The sequence below is a fragment of the Cryptomeria japonica genome, chromosome 8 (assembly GCF_030272615.1).
Source record: "Cryptomeria japonica chromosome 8, Sugi_1.0, whole genome shotgun sequence".
Taxonomy (NCBI): Eukaryota; Viridiplantae; Streptophyta; class Pinopsida; order Cupressales; family Cupressaceae; genus Cryptomeria; species Cryptomeria japonica.
The window spans coordinates 170530760-170553804 of record NC_081412.1 but is presented as its reverse complement, the minus strand read 5'-3'; the positions used below and the strand labels follow the sequence as shown (position 1 = coordinate 170553804).

Here is a 23045-nt window from a genome sequence, read left to right as displayed (position 1 = left end):
CACCGCCCGTAACTGCACTCTGGAATCCTTCAATTTCTAGAAATGGGTTGTCGAAAACATCACCAGTATGCAAGGTAAGCAAAGGGAGCTGGAAGATAAAATTAATAAGTTGATTAAGGATTCTGACTCTGGGAAACAGAATGAGGATACAGAAAACAGTGAAGCTGAGGAGGAAATGGAGATGGAGGATTGGCTAGAGAAAGATCTAATCAAAGGGGACTTGAAACACTTGGAGGATTTTATCAGAACTCTGAAAGAGCAGGCAGAGGAGGACAAAGACAAAATCAACACCCGGATCGCCCGTAATGAGAAGGCTCTGAAAAGCCTTATGAACCACAGCCTCCAGGTCCTTAAAGTTTCTTCCCAGAATATGAACGCTTTGGTGGATCTTTTAGAAATGAAAAATCAGGATAAGAACCTGGTAATTATAGAAGACGCTCCAACCTCCAGCCCCACCCACCAAAATCCTAGATAGGCCACTACTGGGAAGGACACCAAAATGAAAGAGAGCCAGTTGGGACAAGAAAATAACGACTTGAGGGAAGCGGCCAAGGTGATGATGCTTTTGGTTTAGAATGCTGAGGAATCTATTAAGAGTTTTTAATTAACTTGTAATGCTGGGCTTGGGGCCAATTTCTTGTTGGCTCTTGCTGTCCCTTTCTCTGTTGCTGGTTTTTTTGCTGGTCCTTTGCAGCTGTCTTGTTTTGTTTCCTTCTTGGCTATCTATTGAATGTAATCAGGTTTCGAGTCCCTTAAAACCCGTTTTTACTTAATAAAAAACAATTAACTTCATAATTATCTCAAACTAATATTATAACAATAATATAATAATAATAATTAGTCTTACTATTTTCTTTTTGATTTCGTCAAAAGTTTAATAGAAATATAAAAATATAATAATAATAATTTAATATTGACTACAATATTATAATCTAATAATAATTTAATATTAATTACAATATAATTATATAATTATTTTTTTATTCAAATAATGAACAAATATGATATCTTTTACATACTTCACCTTTATTTCTCTAGATATACTAGGGGAATAGCACCAATAGATAACATAGTTCCAATAACTGTCACCTTATTGTCACGTTGACCCCCCAATAGCCGTCATAGTGAAAACACCATTAATAAATTTGTTTTGTAGCAATAGCCGATCATTTTTTGTTCATAATTGGCCCATTTGTGCACCACTATTGGGACATTTGTCAACAAGTACTAGTGATTTTGAGTTGACGGTTAATGAAACATCTTTAGTTAGCTATCGGGGGACACTTTGAAACGTGTACTTTTTGACATTTGTGCGCATAACTAATTCTACGTGCATCGTTACTACCCAGAAGCCAAATCAATAGCTATAAGCAGTTAAGTCACATACGCAGACAACTAAAAAAAAAATCAAAATCCGATATACCGTTTAGGATTTGTGGGTGCGCGAAGTTAGCTATGACAACTACCAATGCTCTTCCCCTAATAAATAATTAATTTTTATTATGATAATAAAAGAATTCCATTAAAAAACAAAACAATGGTAAGGTGCAAGAGAAATGGTTAAACCCATAAACCTTCGCATCCAATATATGTCATATACTTCATCCCCTGATGTTAATCTGAAAAAAATGGAAACTATATTAAGAATGGAGAATGGTTTTTGGGGAGCTCATGTATGAAAGACATCTTTGCTCGGCTGCTATTCTCATCATTTCAATTACCCCATAGTTTTGCATTTCATGTCTTACTTCTGATACGGGTTTTTAAAATCACCCAGATATAATTTTTAAGTAAGTGAAATAAATTCAAGAACAATAATCTCAAGTACGCAACAACAATGTGGAGATCAGGGCTGCTGAAACCCCTAAAGAATGCTGCTTCGTGTAATCTATTCTTTCAAATTCAGGTGGTTTTTAAATTTTTTTTGGGTGGGTTTTCATTCTCTTGTTGAAGTTTCTAGTATTGATATGATTTTATTCGTTTAGTAACTAGAGAGTAATTCGGTACTGTTCAGAGAGGCCTGCACAGCAGAAACAAGAAAGCCAAGGAATACATTGGCAAAGGATGGAGTGCTATCCAGGAAGTTGACAGGGTGATTCCATACACAGAACCTGACGATGAACTTTTAATACCATTGCTTAAAGTAAGTTTAAATTACCATTTAGTGCTTACGATTACTATATTCCAGAGATCTAAAGGACTTTTTTGAATTTTTTCCTTTATATCTCCAGCTTAGGGCTAAATTATGGACGAAATTACAGAAATATATCCTGTATAGAATTTATCACATGTCTTAGTTCAGAAATTGAGAAGGCTTTCTCTTAGCATAATCAAAAGAAGCTTGCCCCCTAAATAACCCCAGGAATCAAGAACTTCCATTATGAAAAAGGTGCAGAAGCTGACTTCGATTTTATTTAGAAGGAAAAATGTTGTTTGATTTTGAAATGATGAGACTAAGGACTTAAACTAGCCCACGCTTATAAAGACACTTGAATTCAAAGCTTGGCTGCCAAGAAATTCACTAGCTCAGGGCGACTCTCATCCGTTTCTGAAGCTTAGTCGATCCCAATGATCTGGTGAGTACACCCAGTCTCAGGAGAAATGACAACACCCCAGCCCTGCAAATGATAAAAGCTAAATAATCTCAAAGTTGTGTACACAGCAAGAGGATTTGCCTTACCAGATAAGATGTTGCCTTTTTTCAGCAGTTTCAGTGAAATCACAGCATCAGAAATTTTATACCTGTCCTCGTCTTAGTTTCTCTGTCCTCGTCTTAGTTTCTCTATCCTCTTTATCTCTTAGATTATTTGAAATAAAGAAAGGTTCTTTTTCTTTTAATTTTATGCTTTATATGTTTGCTGGTCGTTGGTGACTGTTCGCTTCCGACTATCTAAAATTTATGTTAGGTCTGCAGAGTGCTAAGCAGAATTTTGAATTGGCATTGGAAGTTGACAACCTGAACACTCAGGCAAGGCTGTGGTTAGCACGGCTGCATTTGAAGTATTGTGTCCCTGGTGCCTGCAAAGCTGTGTAAGCTTTCTTTGATGTCCAATTTGACCTTTTTCTCCTATTCTGCTCAAACTTCTTCTCCGAGAGGCAATTTGATCCAATTATACCTATATGGACATTCAGCTCTAAAATTTACCGACATCTTTATTCTTCTGTTTTCGTTAAGCTGTATGCATATGGAGGTACAAAATTGGCTCAAGATTTCTAGGAAATTATGAATAGGCCAAATTAGTTGATTTCAGTAGTAGAAAGTTAATGAATCTTAGTGTGTCATGAAATATAGTCCATTCTGAATTGCTTGTTTGCATCCACTCCACTAATGCTCTACATTTTTTTGGTATCTACTTTGCAGCGGTGCTGGACTACTTGTTGAAGCAGCTGACATGGGGAATGCAGATGCACAGTACGAGCTTTTTTGTCAACTGCGAACAGGGGTGATGCCTTTATAAACTTAATTTCTTGATTATTCTGCTCCTATCTAATTTAAGGGAACTTCTTATTTCAATTTAGATAGTTTTTCCCACAACTTTGGGGTCTTCTGTTGTAGTTCAGTAAGTTGGGCTGCAGTCATTACCCAATAGTGCCATAGTTAATCATATCGTCTCTGCTCTGCTCCCTTCCATGAATTTCTTTACCCAAAAGCAGTTGAAAGTGAAACTATGTGGAGGCTGTAGTGTTTTTTGACCACATCTGCACATTCATCAGTCACTTGTGGTACTTCATTTTGTTTTCTTGGTTGTTCTGCTTTGGCCTGGCATGCAATTTTTTCATATTATTACATTTAAACGGGAAATGTAACCCTGCGTCAATAAGTTGATTGCTATCTTGTGTAATGAAATCAATTTATTTACACTTGGGTGTAGAGCTCTAGTGGTCACAATTTGTTAGTCTCTATCAAATTTTAAGTGCTACTCACTCTAGTGCATATGGAATTCACTTAAGGTATATGGCAATTGCAACTCCATGATTACATATGCCCTTGCAATTAGAGTGTAAAAATCAAAATTCAGTTTGTATTTGTCCACCGTAGTATAATGTAATAATTCCTTTTACTGTTCCGTTGCTCTTCATGATCATGTTACTGGCTATTGAAACTTGGAAGTTTGTGTGCTGACTTGTAGCCCATGTTCCCCAGCGTTTTGAGCACATGGACAGGGGGATGATAGGGGATGCATTTCGGGGATGGCAGTTCGGGGACCTTTTTATAGGAATGGTGGGGGGATGGAAATATATGACTTTCTCAAAAAAATATTTATATTTTATTTAAATATATACGAATTTTTCAAAATATGTTATGAAGAGAGAGAGAGAGAGAGAGAGAGAGAGAGAGAGAGAGAGAGAGAGAGAGAGCTGATAACAACAATACCGAAATGTGAATAAAACATGATACCAGTAATATAATAGCAGTATAAACTTTATTAGAATATTTGAGCATTTATTTTGTAATGGTCAATATTGTAATTTTAGTGTAATTAGATTCTTTCTAATTTCGTCCTTAGTGAATGATTGTTTCTTTAGGAAAATCGTCTTTGTAATTACTATATGTACATTTCATTCGTTTAATAAAATTAAGCAATTACCTTATATGGTATCAGAGACAAAATCAAAATCCTGGGTGCATGAAAATTTTCATGTGAGATTTAATGCGTTTTTTTTCCTCTGCCTGCATCCTTGTTTTTTTCGAAGGTTTTTTTTCTGGCTTCTCATGCATGGCTTCAACGTGAAGGGTTTCATAGTTCTATTTTTCTTTACACAAGGGTTTCTGTTGAGGCCCTCTGCTCTGACGCGATTCTTTTTTCAAAACCCACATGTTCTTTTTTTTCTATTCAAACCCAAAGGGCGGGTTAAGCATTCCGCGTCATCGCAGATCTATTTTGTTGGATTTCCACTCCCAATTTTTACAAAAATGGTGCCCTCCTATCTCCGTGACGGGTCTCTATCACCCATAGGTTTTTGTGTTTTTTGTTGTGTTTCAGAGCTCGCGTAGTCTTTTTTTTCAAAAAAAGCGCACGACAACTCAAGATTTTTCTGCGACAGCTCAAGATTTTTTTGCGTCGGATTAGGATTATTTGTGGTCTTTGTCTTAGTTCAAAAATTTCTGAGTTTTTTGGGCAGTTTGAAGTTCTTCTGTTTTGCAGATTTTCCCTTCTGATTCTATTTTAAAAATACCAGTGGTGTTATTTTTTGTAAATCTGTGTCTTGAAATCCGTCCTAGGGTTTTTGTAATTTTGGTGGATTTGTCTTTAAGATTCCTACGACCTAGGGTTTGCTGACCTAGGTTTTTCTGCCTCAGAATTGTGTTGTCATCTTGTGTCTAAATTTTCCTATGTTATCTGTGCATTGGGATCTGTGCCTTGGGGTTTCTTGTAATCAGATTTTTGCCTCTTTTGTTTACCTTGTTTTATGTGCCTTGGAAAGTGTGAAGGTGGCGTCTTTGACCAACATTATGTTGGAAGGCAGGCAGAGGTTCAATGGCAGAAACTACAACACCTAGAAGCAGCGAATGTTGACAATCTTTGAATATTGCCGTCTTGATACACTTGTTTTGGGTACGAAATCTCGTCCTGCATCACTTGGACAAGACTAGGACAAATTTGATAAGCACAACTGGGAAGGTGTGATGCTTATAAAACTCTCTGTTACTAATGATCAGCTGCCTCAAGTGTCATTAGGTAAGATAGTTGTAGAGATCTGGACTCATTTGAAGGATCTCCATGAAACATTAGACAAGAGCCGTGTGTTCTTTCTGAAGAACCGACTGTTATTTATAATGATGCTTGAAAGGATGTCTCTGTAGGAGCATCTCATGGACATTAAGGACATTCATGATCAGTTGGAGGCGATTGGTCAGAAGATGGAGGAAGAAGACATGGTATTCATCACTTCGAAAAGTCTACCATAGTCTTATGAGCACTTCATTGAGACGCTCAACATTACTTCAACTAATGTTGACTTGAAGTTTCCAGAGCTGTGCAACAAACTTCTACAACAGGATTGCTGGAAACAACAGTTTGGAAGTGGTGCTAGTTTGTCCTCCATAGAGCAAGCCTTCTTTGCTAAATCCTTTCCTAAGGATAAAGGGAAAAGTCAATCCTCTTAGCAGGAAGGCTCAGGTCAATCCCAAGATAGCTCCAAGAAAAAGAACATTCAATGTAATTATTGACACAAGTATGGTCACATGAAGAAAGACTGTAGGCAATGTGTGGCTTCTGAACAAAAGAAGTAGGGAGGGTCTTAGCCGAAAGCTAATGTTGTAGAGCACACCGAGCAAAAGAAATCTGCCTTTTACGCCTTTATGGGTAAAAGACCTGCAGATCATGTGAAGTCCTCTGCCTGGTATATTGATTCGGGTGCTTCTCAACACTTCATTCATTGACGTGATTGGTTCACAAAATATTAGCCTTTCACTGATTCTGTGATCTTTGGAGGAGGGGAAGAGTACATTGTTGTCAGCAAGGGCAATGTGCAGATTCAGTTTGGTGGGAGGAATTTAATTTTCCTCAATGTATACTATGTTCCTGGCATGGAACTTAACCTTCTCTCTGTTAGTTAGATTATGAGACACTCTAGTTGGCTTGATGTGGCATTGAGTTCACACAAATGTAGTATTGTTGATCAGGAGACTCTTGCTACAGTTGCTGTGGGTATTGAAGATCATGGTCTTTATAGACTTGTTGACGCTAGTAATTCTCAAGAGCACACCATGGCAGCGAAAAGTTCTTCCATCAGCAATCTTTGGCATTAGTGGTATGGGCATTTGAGCATTCATTATCTCTCTCAGCTAGTTTGGGAGGGTCTGGTTGTTGGGTTACCTGAGATTTAGACTCAGTATCATGGAGTTTTGGGAGCTTGTCAAGCTGGAAAGTAGCATCAGACTCCATTTACAGATGGGGATTCTTGGCGAGCTTCTAAGGTATTGCAATTGGTTCATGCTGGCATTTGTGGTCCGACGAACACTTCTTTAGTTGCTAGGTCCAGGTATTTCTTGTTATTTGTTGATGTTTTTAGTTGCAAAATATGGGTGTATTTTCTTAAACAAAAATTAGAGGTGTTTGGTATGTTTCAGAAGTTTAAGGCCTTAGTAGAAAAAGAGTTTGGTCAACAAATTATAACTCTTAGGTCAAACAAGGGGGGGGGGGAATTTTGTTCTTATGATTTCTCCAACTTCTGTGCACATCATGGCAACAAGCGTCAGCTTACCACGCCCTACACCCCTTGACAAAATGGTGTTGTTGAGCGGAGAAACCGCACAGTAACTGAGATGGATCGATCTATATTTGAACATTGTTCCAAAGGAATTCTGGGTAGAAGCAATCTAGATTGCTGTCTATCTTTTGAACCGGTTTCCCACACAAGCCATGAAGAAGAAGACTCTGCAAGAAGCTTGGTATGGAAGGAAGCATAAAATCAGCTATCTAAAAAAGTTTTTGGCTCTACAACTTATGATTGGATTATAGATGCTAAGCACACAAAGTTGGATTCTAAGAGTCAGAGAATCATGTTCACCGAGTACAATGATAATCACAAAACTTACCGGTTGATTGGTGTAGACACTGATCGTCTCATATTCAGTCAGGATGTAGTTTTTGATGTAGATTGAGGGCCTTTTTAGCTCTCTTCCCTTCTTTTGAGCCATGAAGTTTAGCCTTTGAAGGCTAAGGATTTGGGTGTTCGTCTTCCCTTAGGTCCACCTGATGGGAGGGATAAAGCAGACTGACTTTGAAGTTGTGGAGTCACCTCGGCATGTTGCTGCACCATCTGACTTTCCTTAGGAGAATCTTGTGCAGCATCCTGATGACTTTGTTATTGACATCCCTGGTGATGTTGATCCACCTGTTTTAGATGTTGGTACTTCTACTCCCTGGCCTAAGTGTGGGGCCAAGACTATTGGTGATCTTCATGATGATGAGCTCATTGAGGTTAGATCGTCTAGAAACAAGAGCAAACAGTTAATTTTATTCTCATGGCCAACATTCATAGTGTTTATGAGCCTCAAACATATTCAGAGGCTAAAGGTATACCTAAGTGGGAATAGGCTATGGAAGTTGAACACCAGTCTTTTGAAGGACAAGACTTGGGTCCTCTCTGATCTTCCACTCGAGAAGAAGCCCATTGGCTGCAAATAGGTGTATAAAGTTAAGTATAAGGTTGATGGAACCCTTGATAAGTATAAGGCACAGTTAGTTGCTTGGGGGTTCTCATAGAAAGAGGGCATTGACTATGAGGAAATTTTCGCTCCTATAGCCAAAATGAGTACAATTCGTCTTGTTCTTGCCATGCCAACCCAGTTTGGTTGGAAAGTCCATCAAATGGATGTCAAGAGTGCATTCCTCAATGGTGAATTGCAGGAAGAAGTCTATATGACACAACCTCTAGGATTCAAGGTTGCCGGTAAAGAATACTAGGTATGCAAACTGGCAAAAGCACTCTATGGCCTCAAATAGGCTCCTCGGGCTTGGTACATAAAAATTGATAAGCACCTTAGTGATCAAGGCTTTTAGAGGAGTCCTTCCAATTCCAATCTGTATGTCAAAACTACAGGTGGTGACATTCTTCTACTTGTCATCGATGTTGATGATATGATTATCATTGGTAGCTCAACACTTTTGATTGAGTAGATCAAATAGAGTTTGTGCCAATCCTTTGACATGACATACTTGGGACTTCTGCATTACTGTTTAGGTGTTGAGGTTTGGTAGACAGATGGCAGTATCTTTATTTTTTAGTCGAAGTATGCCAGGAGTTTGCTTTGATAAGTTTCGTATGCAGGATTGCAAACCTACCTCTACACCAATGGAAAGAGGGCTGAAGTAGTTAGCCAATTCAGATTCACTTATGTTGGATGAATCAACAGTCAGGCAACTAGTGGGCGGTCTCATCTATCTCACCGTTGCTAGACTTGACATTAGTTATGTAGTGAGCTACATCTCTCTCTTCCTGACAGCTCCTAAAGCTGATCACTGGGTTGCAATGAAGCGTGTGTTGAGATATGTGAAGGGCATATTTTAATTTGGCATTCTATATGGTAGCAAATATCCTAGACTCATTGGTTTCATAGACTTAGATTGGGCAGGTTTTGTTGATGATAGGAAGTCTACATCTGGGTATGTCTTTCGTCTGGGAACAAGTGTAGTCACATGGACCAGCAAGAAGCAGCAAGCGATAGATCTTTCCTCGACTGAAGCAGAATATCGGGGAACTTTTAAAACAACTTGTGAGGCAGTTTGGCTTCGAAGGATGCTTTTTGACATGCATGTGTCTCAAGTAGGTCCTTCACCCCTCTACTGTGACAATCAAAGGGTGCTCAAACTTGCCAAAATTCCATTCTTCCATGAAAGAACCAAGCATGTGGAGCTTCATTGTCATTTCATCAGATAGCTTGTAGAAGATGGATTAGTCCAATTGCAGTGTGTTCCAATTGAGGATCAGATTGTTGACATCCTCACTAAGTCTCTGAGCCCAGACAAGTTTGTAAAATTTAGGGGGCAACTTGGTGTAGTTGCCAGATTGACCATTAAGGGAGTGTATTAGAATATTTTAGCATATCTTTTTATTTAATGGTCAATATTGTAATTTTAGTGTAATTAGATTCTTTCTAATTTCGTCCTCAGTGAACGATTGTTTCTTTAGGAAACATTGTCTTGGTAATTGCTATATGTACTTTTCATTCGTTTAATAAAATTAAGCAATTACCTTAATTAACTTCAATAAAGTAGTATAAAAGTAGTATAAGAATAATATAACCATTATATAAATAGTAATAAAATTAATCATGAGATTCATGAAAACAATATTAAAGCATTTTGTTGTTGAAATTCTAAAATTGTAGTCAAACATCAAGTCACAAACTTCAAAATACAACAATTTATGCCTCATTTGAGTTATCAATATCAAAAGAACTATCCGTGTCACTGTCACTCTTTGCCTGAAGGGGAACAACCAATGGAAGCTTGTCCATTCTTGGTTGCACCTCATCCTCGCCAATTGGCCTAACAATTTCAGGACCAACATTCCAACATGCTGCTAGAGTCTGTTGATCTTGAAGTCTCAAGGCACTATGAACCGCAACTAGTTTTTTGCTTGTTTCAAGGTAAGCTGGTTCCTCATGATCGAGTGAATGAAGCCATATATGTTGGACATGTTGCGTCATTGATGTCAAAGTTAGTTGTGCTAATCGTTGCTGCTATGTCAAACGAAACGGAAGGCGTGTATATTCAGATGTATGACTTCTCTATAATGAGGCCGATCCCATTTAGAGACCAAAAGAATTAATAACATGACTAATTTTTGGGCTGGCCAACCTCATCATGTCGAGCACCCCCTTGTGATGTTTAAAGATTAAATTAAATGACAAGAAAGCTGACCTCTTTGACTTGGGCGCTCAAATAAGGCATTTAAAAATCAAAATAAATATATCCTTGCTGGCTGACCTCATGAAGTTTGGTACCTAATTTGGGAGGTAATCTTTAATTAAATAAAAATCGTTTTTTGGCTGACTAGCATGAAGTGTTGTAACTTGCAACCATTGGGAAAGAGGTGCATGTGGAAGGTATACATATAAGCCATTTGGAGGTTATTTTCATCAAGTCATTCATTGAATATTATTATTTGTAGCGTCATAAAATTGCGACCCTCGCAATTTCGACCACATCTTAGGCCCCAACCTATGCGATTGCATCTCTCTACTCGACTAAGACCTCTCTCTACACCTTCATTCCGAACTTCTCCCGTTTCAGCCTTGATGACACCTCAGGACCCTGTCCAAGCCCCAAGATAGGGCAGGACAAGGGTGTGGCGCCCCTATCCTCCCTCGTAGGATGGCCCTAAGATAGGTCTATCCGGCTCTTGAACATAATTTACTCTTCGGGGACTTAAAATTTCTTTTGTCGGCCTTCGATGGGATGAAAATTAATACTCTTACGCATGTATAAAAGGAGATTAAATTCCCTCATTTGATATAAAAAAGAATAAGCAAAAATTCAAGAGGAAGGTCTTCACTATTGTCATCAAGCATTCAAGCATTCAAGTCTTCAAACATCTCCTTCTTCATGTGTCTTCTTTATTCATCCCTTGGAGCAACATTACAACATTCATTTGCAAGCATTTGTGTGTGTTAGGGTTTTGTCATGTTACATGCCATTTCATACAACATTTGTGATTACATTCAAGAAGCAAAACAACTATCATCAATCAATTGCAGATCTACAAGGTATACATTTCCATCATTTACATTTAAGCATTTGCAAAAACTTTCTTTCAAGGTTGATTCCTCAATCGAGTTTTGACTGAGGCAAACCCCTATCCACAACCCTTTTCCCCTTCTTTTCTGTGTGTATGTTGCAGGTGCGCAACTGTAATTGCAGGTTTGGACTTCATTTGTAAAGACGGAAAAACCGTTTTCGGTGCGCGGATTTTTTGGAGGACCAAGTACACTTTCAATTTGGTCCCGACGACTTTTCTCCAAATTTACAGGGCAGATCCGTATCAGTCTAAGTATCTTAGATCCGAAGTTACAGCACAATCCTGAACTGGTAGCTCCTTATTTCATCCATTTTGTCTCTCTTTTCTACATAGTCAACAAGTCAACCCTTCCATTTACAAAATAGGGTAAATCAATTCCAACCCTTGCAATCCACTTGGTATTCACATCCTTATTCTCCTTGGATTTGGATCTAGTGTATTCAAGCCCCTCTTTTGAGTGTAAAGTATTTCCCAAGTGAAAATCATCCTAGTGGTTTCCTTTCTCTCTCCTAGGTGGGGAACCACTAGGGTCCAATTTTCCACTTTACATTATCTAAGGCAGATTTGAGCAGATCTAAGGATCAGATTTTTAAAGTTTATGAGCAGCAGATGATTTCAGACTTTTGAACAGTTTTGTTTCAGATATGAGCAGACTTTTGCTGACCTTGTGAGCAGAAAATATCAAGAATGATAACCAGATTTTGAAGCGAATCAATGCAGACCGTTTAAGACTTTATGAGCAGATTTTTGGAGATCTTGTAAGCACAAAGAATCAAAGATTATGAGCAGATTTTGAAGTGAACTATTGCAGACATTATGAGCAAAAAGTATCGAAGTTTATGAGCAGTTTTCAAGAAGCTTGTTGAGCAGATTTGTGAAGGAGTAGATCTGATTCAAGAAGAAGATCCATCACTTATAACTTTATTCTTTTGGAGGTTGGTGCCTCGTTCTTAAAGAGATTGGTGTCTCTTACTGAGTTGGTGTTTAGTTGTGGGGATTGGTGTCTCTAGTGGATTGGTGCCTACAAAATCATCTAGAGGAGATTGGTGTCTCCCATGGGTTGGTGCCTACAAAATATGTAAAAAGTTTTCAATACAAAAGCAATATTTTTCCCTAGTTTTCTCCTGCAAGGGTTTCTACGTAAATCGTGTGTTATTTTGTGTTCCTACTTGCTAGATCTTGCATGTGTGGTTGGTTAAGTTTTTTGCAGTATTGCTATTGCATCTAATCAAGTTTTGAAAACAAAAAGTTTTTTGATATATTGATTCATCCCCCCCTCAATATAATTGTGTGCTCTTCAATATGTGGACCAGTTCCTCTCTACACCAGAGGAACTAGCAATCTGTAATAGTAAATGAATAACAATTTGTTTCAAATTTGATGTGTCCTTCCTATGAAATTTATATCATCCAATGGGGCCTTTTTGTGCAATAGTGGCCCTATCCATCTTAGCCTTTGGTTTGCTGAATGTAGGACCATGAAGATTGAGAAACTAAAGCCATTGCTCTTGAAGTATGGCTGCCTTCTCAATGCTGTACATTTTACGAAGGGTTCTCATAAGCCCCTCCATTACCTCATCATCTTAGAAGGAAGCATTTGGCAAGGTCTAGGTGCGTACCACTTTGGATTAAGAGCACAAGCAGCCATATGAAGAGGGGTTTTCATTGTGTTCCACCACTTTGTGACAATAGGCCTGATATGCTGCTCATAGAATTGTAATTGAGGATCCTTGTCATGAATTGCTTGCTTCATTTGATCAAGCATGCTATCAAAAGTCTCATAAATATCTCCATGTAATGCCCCTTTCTAGAACGTTTCTTATTTTTGCCTAAAAATAATATTTTTAATTCCAAAATGATAATTGCATTTATATTCATAAATATAACTTAAATCAAAAACATGAATTTAATTATAATATTCAAATATATTGAAAACAATCTCATCTTGATTTTTTGCTATGTTTCTTCTTCCAATTTGCATCTATTTCCTTAAATGTTTGTCCTTGATAACTAGACAAGTTATGGGTTTTCGTCCAATAACTTGATGGAGAAATTACTGATTTTTGTACTTAAATCTCTTGATTTTTTCCTTGGAAGGTTTACGTCCTGTTTGGCTGTAATTACTTACCTGCAAAGTCTCTTTATATCATCATCCAATTGATGCCTTTTTTCTCATGGAATGATCTTCCACATATTATCTTTTGGAAAGAGTCACAACCTTTTAGCACCATCACTGGACTTGAAAACATAATTTAATTTTAATTAATTTTTTTGCTAGTGCTCTCTAAATATTTTTTTTGGCTGGTTAGTGCTCTCTAAATATTGCTAGCACTACTTTTTAGTATTTATTTGGCACTTATTTTTAAATGCCTAGTTGCTAGAAATGGGCAACTATGATCCTGTGATTGGTAGCCTTTGGCGGAGACATGACACTTCAAGGCTAAGAGATAGAGCAAATATATCTGCAAACAACATTTAAAAATTGTAAGATATAAGCAATTTAACACTAGTAATACTAATAATTTAATGAAAAAGCAAAGTAGAAAGTTAGAAACATATTATGTAAACATTTCTTACTCAATATTGGACCACCAAGTCTCATTAAGCACCTTGTTTCTCACCTTCTTTTGTATTTAATGGAGCCCATATAATATCCCCAAATAGGGATAAAGGAAAAACAACAATATTCCCTAAATAATGTAACAAAAAATTCTGAATTTTTATTTGCAAATAAGATATCCATCAACAAACTTCAATTTTTGATCTGCTTTTCTGCTAATCTTCTGAAGATTTCTTTGTATAAAAAGCTAATGAAAAACACTTTAAATATGCCCAAAATTTCCAGAGTTGATTTAAATTGATTTTTTCTCATGTTTCTGAGATGAATATGAACAAGGATATGCATATTTAGACACAAATACCCCAGAATTGTCTTCAAAACCCTAGCTGCACTTGCTAAACCCCAGAAAACCAGCGCCAGGTCTGTCCCACTTGTCCTTTTGTTGTAAGCTTCAATGATGTTCAGAAACATGAAGACACTTTGCTGTAGATTGTCCTAAATCTGATTCTGATGCTCTGAATCTCACCTCCCAAAATGGCCTTCAAACTTGATTAATAATTGCAGCTCTGAAAATGCTGTGCGAGGGCATCACAGATCAAAGCCCTTCCACCAAAATACACCCTTTTGACTAGGGGGAGCTCATATGTCTCTTCAAAACCAGGGATACTCAAGGGTTTCAAATCTTAAGCCAAAGATTGCAACAGTTAAAGAGAAAAGACTAATAACATTATGAGCTCCAAGAGAACCCTAAAATGTTATATGATGACTCCCAAAAGAATGATTTAATCTCAGTCATCGATCCATTGCAAACTCAATCCAATGCTCCAAATAAAACCTCTAAAAATGAACCAATAGGCTCCTTGAAATCCCACGCCCTCTTGACCTTTTTGGCACATGTTTATTAAAATCACTTAAAGTACACGTCTCTTAAGTCATTATACTTAAAAAAGAGGAAAACTTAAATCTTTAGGCTGAGTCACTTAAGTTGCATAAAAAGACGTGAGCACAACTTAAAATCACTTAAGTTGCATAAAAGACATGCCCACAACTTACAAATAGAATAAATGAAATGATAATTTGTTATATAACAAAGGAGATGAAGGCTCCTTATATAGAGAAATTACAAACAAAGTTTCTAAAATAGAAACGAAAGACGAAAAGGAAATATCATAAACTTGACTAACAAAATGACCATTATAGAAGTATTACATTATTACTTTAATAATAGAATGCAAGCCAAAGACTCTAACACCTACCCAATAATGCTCTACGTCCTCTTCCTCTTGAGTAATCCAAGGAAAGGACAGCCAATGCATTATTAAGTCTCATTACTTGAGTTGGGGGCATCGCAGTTTTTCCACTCTTGACAAGCCATAATGGAATGTATATCATCTTGCACCTCTATCATCCTCTCCAATAGAATAAAATAGCTAGCATATCTAATCTCAACTAGTTTGAGGAATCCTTTCTTTGAATAAGATTAGAATAATGCAAGTCAATTTTAATGTTTGTATACGAACATTTGTATTTCTCTAGATTCATGCACAACTATCTTTACTCATTCTATTTTGCCAATGTCTTTCAAGGTATTATTCAAAGCATGCACACAACATGTAGTCCAAAAAATACGGTTGTAAGCACTCTCAACAATCAATCCAACCGACTTACAAACATAAGCTAAATTTGTCACAATTTGCACAACATTAGATGACTCAACCTCCTCTATGACCTCCTTCAAAAGGGCAAACTTGTAACAGCAATTGATGGCTATAAGAAAGTATGTACCAGCTGGACATGTAACAATAATATTACTTAGTGGTTTATGTTGAATATCAATCCACCCATCCATTAGGGCTCTCAATCTGCCAACTGACAATGCTACAACTGCCTATTCTTCTGGTGGTGGATATGGCACTGGATCCGAATTGGTCTATGGTCTATGGAAAGCTTATGGAATAAAGGTCAGGCCCATGAAACTCTCTCTTTCTTCTCTGTCAATGCATCTGCTCTGCCAGCTCTTCTCCGTGGGCTGACATTTAAGAAGCAGGTCTAACCAATCCGCCGGCTCCGTATGAATTATCTACGCAATGGAAAAACCAGTCCTAATCCATGTTTGTCTCATCTCCTTCATTATAATGTTCACCTTTAAATATTGTTTGTCAAGGAGGGAGGTACATGATCTATGTTCTCCAAGAGGAGCATAAGAGGATCCAACTGCTATTCCATCTTTCAACATGTTCTTGAAATAAATCAACCTTGCCAAATGAAAAGGGATGGCATGGGCATATAAAAACTTTGCCACTGAATCATTGGCTTGCTCACACTTTTGCAAATTCATTATCCCTATCACTGTATTTTTTTCAATTGTGGCTATAGTAGAAGTGGCCGTCCTCTTCCTTCTATCACAATGCTCTCCAACTGATAAATTGGAATGTTCATCAATAGATTATATTGTTTTAGATAAACGCTTCCTACTCTAAGTAGTAGTAGCTGCATGTTTTTCCTCACTCCCCCCTACCAACTTTAGCATTTTAACCTGTTCATCCAATTCTATACTTACACAAACTCTAACCTTATGGCCATGCTCACTCAATAAATGATGTTCAACCTTGGTATAAGTCCCATGGTAGTTACTTTTGCAAACATGACACAACCAATGTTTGCTGCCCCCTGAATATTAAACCTTACTATGGTCAAATTGGTGCAAATTGAAGAAAGGTTTTTTTTGGGTTGAAAGGCCCTTTTGCATATTTTTGAAGTTTGGATGAAGGGCATGCAAAACAGTCTTTTGGAGCTGCACTTCCAAAAGGAGTTGTAGCTGTGTTTTGATTTTTGGAATCCACTGCTTTACTTCATCATCTTCTTTATTGCACACCTCATTCACATTTTTCTCATTGTTGCTCATTTTGATTTTTTTTTGTTAACTTTGAGTAATGAGCAAACTAAAATATTTTCCTTTTTCAAAACTAATTACAACTTTGAGGGAAACTAACATTGAAGCAAAAAAAGGGAAAAAAAACTTACCTACAAGGTGCTGAACTAGAGTTGCATTGTTTCTTTTCAAGAAAAAAACAAAAATCGTCAACTTCAAGGCATCAAAATGTTGTAGGCTAGTAGTGGTAGCTGATTGCTACTTAAAAGAAGTTAGGGTTTGAGAGAAATGACTCTTAGCAGTCTCCAGTTGCAACTGCCAACACTCTCCACTCTCCACTCTCTTGTCAAGTGTTTCTTGAAAACAAAAATGTTTTTGAATCTTTTCAATTTAGGTTGTAGCTAAATAATTTGGCAGTAGATTATGAAAACAATAAAAATATTTGCATATAGGTTGAAACTGAATTTTTTTTATTCAAATATGTTGGAATATTTCACATAAACAATATACAAATACTGTTAAAGTTTGGATTTGATTAGATATGTGAGTAGTTTTTATTTTCTAATACTTGGTTCTCACTAAACTATATGACGATGAACTCTTGAGTGCAGGTTGCTGCTCATGTGAAGAGAACACAACTTAATGCATAACGTATTTGTGAGTCTGCTGAATGAAGGAGATTGATATCTAAAGGCTTGCACTTTCGATTACTGTACTTGCCTATTAAAATCGAACTGCATCATGATATAGACCTTATGGTATAGGCATGTCAATGGATAGACATGCCTCCACGTATGTGGAGACATGTCGATGAATAGACTCTATACCGAAAGTCATAAACCGATATGCAAGACAACGATTCTCCTAATCGTTTGTTATCGGTTGACAGCTAGACAACGATTCCTCTAATCGTGTGTTATCGGTTTACAGTTAGACAACAATTCTTCTAATCGTTTGTTAGCATTTAACGATTCTCCTAATCATTAGTTATCGCTGTTATCTGTAAGTAACGATTCTCATAATCGTTTTTGAAGGGAGATTGACTATTGTCGATATACACAGCGATAAATTGATATCGAACTATTAATGTGGAGAATCAATTTATATTGATCATTTCATTTGATCAATATAATCGATACTTATATAGATATGGAGCTCATATTCGGTTTTGTATAAACAATGATAAATATAAACTATGTATATATAAATATTCATATATATAATAATAATAAGAACACTTATTATTATTACATATATTAATATGTATATATTCATATCAACAATAATCAGCATTACTTATACATATGATTTTATGAGACTACTCCACCGAAGCTATAAAACATCAACAAATACTTTCTAGAATCTCAAAAATAATACTTGTAGAAAATATATGAAAAATGTTTGGTATCTTAAAGGCTGGCAAGCTCCTCAATATATAGCACGAACAATGCACAAACTCCAACACCTCATTTTCCTCCCAAAATAGCAATTGATAATATAAAGATTCGGCCCAAACAGCCCCCAAATTGTCATGGATTTCAACTTGTAACTCATAAATGACCGCTGTTTTATGGAACCTGCTCCCCCTTATGCTGGGATTTCTTATTATTTTATTATAATTTTTTGACTGGTGCACCTAATGACCAACTCATGATCTGCAATTTTAAATATTATTTGAAAATAAATTATTGACTGCTGCACTTGGTGACCCAACTAGTGGTCCCATTATTAATTTTTCTATATTCTTATCGGGGGAAATGAGAATTGTATTAGAATAATATTCTTTATTGTTTATTAATGGTCAATTATGTAAAATAATGTAAATATTGTAATTTTTAGATTCTTTCTATCTACGATTGTTTCTTATTTAGAAACATCATTTTCTTGTAAATTATTTAATGATCGTTTGATCATTTTGTAAATAATCAATTCAGTTTTTAGCAATTAATCTCGTAATATTGTATCAAAGCTGAAATAAATTTTTTAAATTTTTTTCCAAATTTTTCAAAAGTTTTTTTAGATTTTCGGGCTTGTTCAAAACCCTTTATGCGATTCCCTCTTGAGATTTTTTGGTGCGAATTTCTGACCTGTGTCTGGTCATTTTCTGAAGGCGTATTGCATCTCTTCATCGTCGATTTTTTTTCGAGCCATTTTTGTGTCGGGTTTTCTTCTTCGTGTGCGTGTACATTGCGCGTCCTCTACGTGGTTTTAAAAAACTTGTGACGGTGTTGTTTTGTTTTCAGGAAGTTGTCTGCTTGCATCGGCGGGAATTCTCCTCTGTGTTGATGCGATTTAAAATCGCGAAGCTCTCTGCCCGACACATCACTTGTTTGCATGCTTTTTTTCGCGATTTTCTCTGCAATTTTCGCGATGGCTCCTTCAAGTTTCTCTGAGATATTTTTTTTCCGACGCCCTCAATTCGTGATTTCTTTTTGCGATGTGGTTTTATAGTGATGGCGTTTGTGTTTTTTGAATTGTTTTTGTGCCTTCCGGGTCTTCTTCCAGCGACGACTAGGGTTTTTCAACCCTTTTGATCTTTTCTTCATAAAACTTGAGATTTTTTTCAGCTTCCTGCATTATTTTTAACGACCTAGGGTTTCTACAACTTCGGCTAGGGTTTTGCCCTTCATTTGTAGTCGAAAAATTATTTTGATTACAAATTCCTTGTGGGTTTTTCAAGACCTCAACTGGGTCGTCGTCAGATTTTTCTAGGTGCACTGTTTTCTGTGCCTTGGTTTTTGTGCTCACGGATTTGACTCGAAATTCATGCCATCCGTACATTTTCTGAAATCTGTACCTGATTCTGCCTTTGTTTCAGATTTACACCGTTTCAGATTTCTCGTTTTTCCATGCATTGGGAAGCGTGCACAATGGTGTCATTGACCAACTTAATGTTGGAAACCAATCAACGCTTTAATGGCAAAAATTGTAACACCTGGAAGCAGTGCATGCTGACAATTTTCAAATGTTGCTGCCTTGATATCTGGTTTTGGGAAAAGAATCTCATCCTTTTCGCAGTCGGATCAGATTAGGACAAATTTGATGATCGCAATCGAGAAGCCATCATGCTTCTTAAGCTCTCTGTCACTGATGACTAGTTGCCTCAGATTACTTCTGGCAAATCAGCCTTAGACATTTGGAAGCATCTGGAGGAGTTGCATGAGACATCCAACAAAAGCTGAGTGTTCTTCCTGAAGATCTAGTTGTTCTCCATCATCATGCATGAACGCATGTCCTTACAGGAGCATCTCAGGAAGATCAAGACATTGGAGGTCAACTCGAAGCTATTGGTCGGAAAATGGAGGAAGAGGATATGGTGGTAATCACCTTGAAAAGTCTACCAAAATCCTACGAGCACTTTATAGAGACTCAACATTACGTCTACAAATGTTGATCTGAAATTTCCAGAGTTGTGCACTAAACTTCTGTATTAGGATCCTTGGAAACAACAGTTTGGTAGTGGTGCCACTTCGTCCTCCTCAGACAAAGCATTTGCAGCCAAATCCTTTCACAAGGTTAAAGGCAAAGCTCAGTGATCTTAGTCCTCTTAGCAGAAGGGCTCCAGCCAGTCTAGGGAAGGTTTGAAGAAGAAGGTTCAGTGCAATTATTGTCACAAATATGGCCATATGATCAAGGATTGTCACAATTGGATAGCTTCCGAACAACGGTAGCAAGGGGGGGTCTCAGCCTAAAGCCAATGTCGCTAAGCACATAGAGCAGAAAGAGTCTGCCTTTTACGCCTTTATGGCTAAAAGATTTGCAGACCATGTGAAATCTTTTGCTTGGTAGATAGATTCTGGTGCTTCTCGACATTTCACTCACAGGCGTGATTGGTTTATAGAATTTTCTCCTTATACGGATTCAGTTATTTTTGAAGGAGGTGAATAGTATACCGTTGTCGGCAAGGGCAATGTTCAGATACAGTCTAGTGGGAGGAATCTCATATTCCTTTGTATAACACGTTCCTGGCATGGAACTAAACCTTCTCTCAGTGGTTAGATTATGCGGCATTCTCCTTAGCTTGATGTCATCTTCAGTGCACATAAGTGTTCGATTGTTGATCGTGCGACACACACTACTATAGCTATTGGCATTAAGGATCATGGTCTTTACCGACTTGTGGATACGAGTGATTCTCTTGAGCATGCTTTCGCAGCTAAATCCTCCTCTATCACCAGTCTATGGCATCAACGATATGGTCACCTGAACATTCATTACCTTGCCTAGCTTGTTCGGGAAGATTTAGTACATGGCCTACCTGAAATTCAAACTCAGAATCAACGAGTTTGTGAAGTTTGTGAGGCTGGGAAGCAGCACAGGACATCGTTTAAGGATGGTGACTCATGGCGAGCATCTAAGGTACTACAGTTGGTCCACGTTGATGTATGTGGTCCCATGAATACTCCTTCTGTTACTAGGTGCAGGTATTTCTTACTTTTTGTTGATGATTTCAGTTGTAAGATGTGGGTGTACTTTCTTAAACAGAAATCAGATGTGTTGCCTGTATTTCAGAAATTTAAGACCTTAGTAGAAAAAGAGTTTGGTTGTTCCATTATTACTCTTAGGTGTGATAATGGGGGGGAGTTTTGTTCTACTGCTTTCTCCACTTTCTGTGATACACATGGCATAAAACGTCAGTTAACCACACCATACACCCCTCAACAAAAAGACATTGTAGAACGTCGCAACCACACCATACACCCCTCAACAAAAAGACGTTGTAGAACGTCGCAACCGCACCATTATAGAAATGGCTAGGTCTATGCTAGAACACAATAATGTTCCTAAGAATTATTGGGCAGAAGCAATGTTTACTACAGTCTATCTCCTTAATAGGTCTCCCACTCATGTTGTTAAGGGAAGACTCATGAGGAAGCCTGGGTTTGGCGATATTTTCCTCAAAAGTTGTGGCTTCTTGCAGTTTGATTTGAGGCATTGTACTCATCTGCAAATTTTTGTTGAGGGTTTGTCGATTTTTCATCAAAATTGTGGTTTCAGTTTCATCTTCATCTCAATGTCTCTGACTACAGGGAGTGATACCTTTGTTATCCAACGTCAGGTTGGATGATTTGTGGTGATATCCAGAAGTTCTGTAGATTCTGGGAGGGTCAGTGGCAGGGTCTTGTCGTAGAGCGTTCTAAGAAGAAGGGGGCAGCCTTCTCTGTTTTTTTCTCTTGGTTAGTAGAACGATGACAATCTGATACCATATTATTAAAATATTCAATGATGTTGTTGTATTAAACAATGGAGATGAAGTCTCCTTATATAGATTTACAAAGACGACATTTCTAAAAGAAACAATCGTAAACTGAAACTAGAAATAGAAACTACCTAAGCAAACTAGACAACTAGATGACCATTAAAGAAACAATACATTATGCTAACAAAATCAAAGGAGCTTTGGTGGTTCTTACTGATCATGACATTGTATGGTGTTTGCTAAATATCATTTCTGTTCTTAACATTTTTAACTGTCATACTAAGATTGCTTACTAGTCTCCATAAAGACGTGAAAATAAATTTGGAATTCGGCATACATGGGGCATTAATTTCTGCTTTATTTATGTTCTCTGTTGAATGATCTTGTAAGTATTTGAAGTATTATTGTCTTAATATGTGTATATGTTTGAGGATCAGGAGAGCTCTATAACTAAAGACAGACAGGCCGTCTACTACTTGGATAAAGCTATCAATCAGGTACATACTTTGACAATTTATGACAATGTTTTGAGGCACAAAAAGAAAAATATTCCTTTATGTACTTAATTATTATCTGGAGAGATGCAGGTGAGAAATATATTATTTGTAATGTCTCAATAAATGTTATCCATATGCATTGTGATATTTACTGAATATGTGCTTTACTCTTTGGTTGAGTTAAATCTAGCACATGGAATCAGTCCAATTCTGTTTCTGAATTTGCAGTTACAGCCAGATGCTTTATTTGTACTTGGTGCTATGCATTTAGGTGGAGACTGTGTGAAAAAGGATCTAGAATTAGCTGCATGGTGTTTCCAGAAAGCTACTCAGAAGGTAAATGGCACATGTATATTTTTGAACTTTTTACTTGAATGATTGTATTCCATGTGAGTGTGTTATACTTGAATGAGTATTCCATTTGTGTGTGTGTGCACAGGCATATGCATGCACTTGTGCACACGCACACACGCACACACATACTGTGTGCATATACAACCACATGTGCACGCACACAAACATGCACACACACTACATGCTTTGCATGCATTAATCTGTAATTTTTGACCCCTTCCTCGTAGAAATCTCAGGTTAAGAAATTTGTATTTTGGTACTTAATTAAAAATTAAATGACATTAATGAGAGGAAGAAAAGATGGAGAGAATGA

At 37.2% G+C, this 23045-nt stretch overlaps 1 protein-coding gene across 4 annotated transcripts in view; it reads left to right on the top strand.

Moving 5' to 3' along the window:
* The first annotated feature begins 1578 nt into the window (after positions 1–1578).
* LOC131050621 (uncharacterized) overlaps positions 1579–23045 on the top strand; it is a 73992-nt gene continuing 52525 nt past the window's right edge. For 2 of the 4 annotated variants that reach the window (XM_057984815.2, XM_057984814.2), the window contains exons 1-6: positions 1587–1906; positions 2015–2143; positions 2915–3030; positions 3362–3443; positions 22319–22378; positions 22607–22714. In XM_057984815.2, coding sequence (XP_057840798.1) covers positions 1838–1906; positions 2015–2143; positions 2915–3030; positions 3362–3443; positions 22319–22378; positions 22607–22714 — 564 coding nt within the window. In that variant the 5' untranslated portion in view covers positions 1587–1837. Of the gene's footprint in view, positions 1907–2014; positions 2144–2914; positions 3031–3361; positions 3444–22318; positions 22379–22606; positions 22715–23045 lie in introns of all 4 variants that reach the window. The other 2 variants (XM_057984817.2, XM_057984816.2) reach the window with 2 other exon arrangements.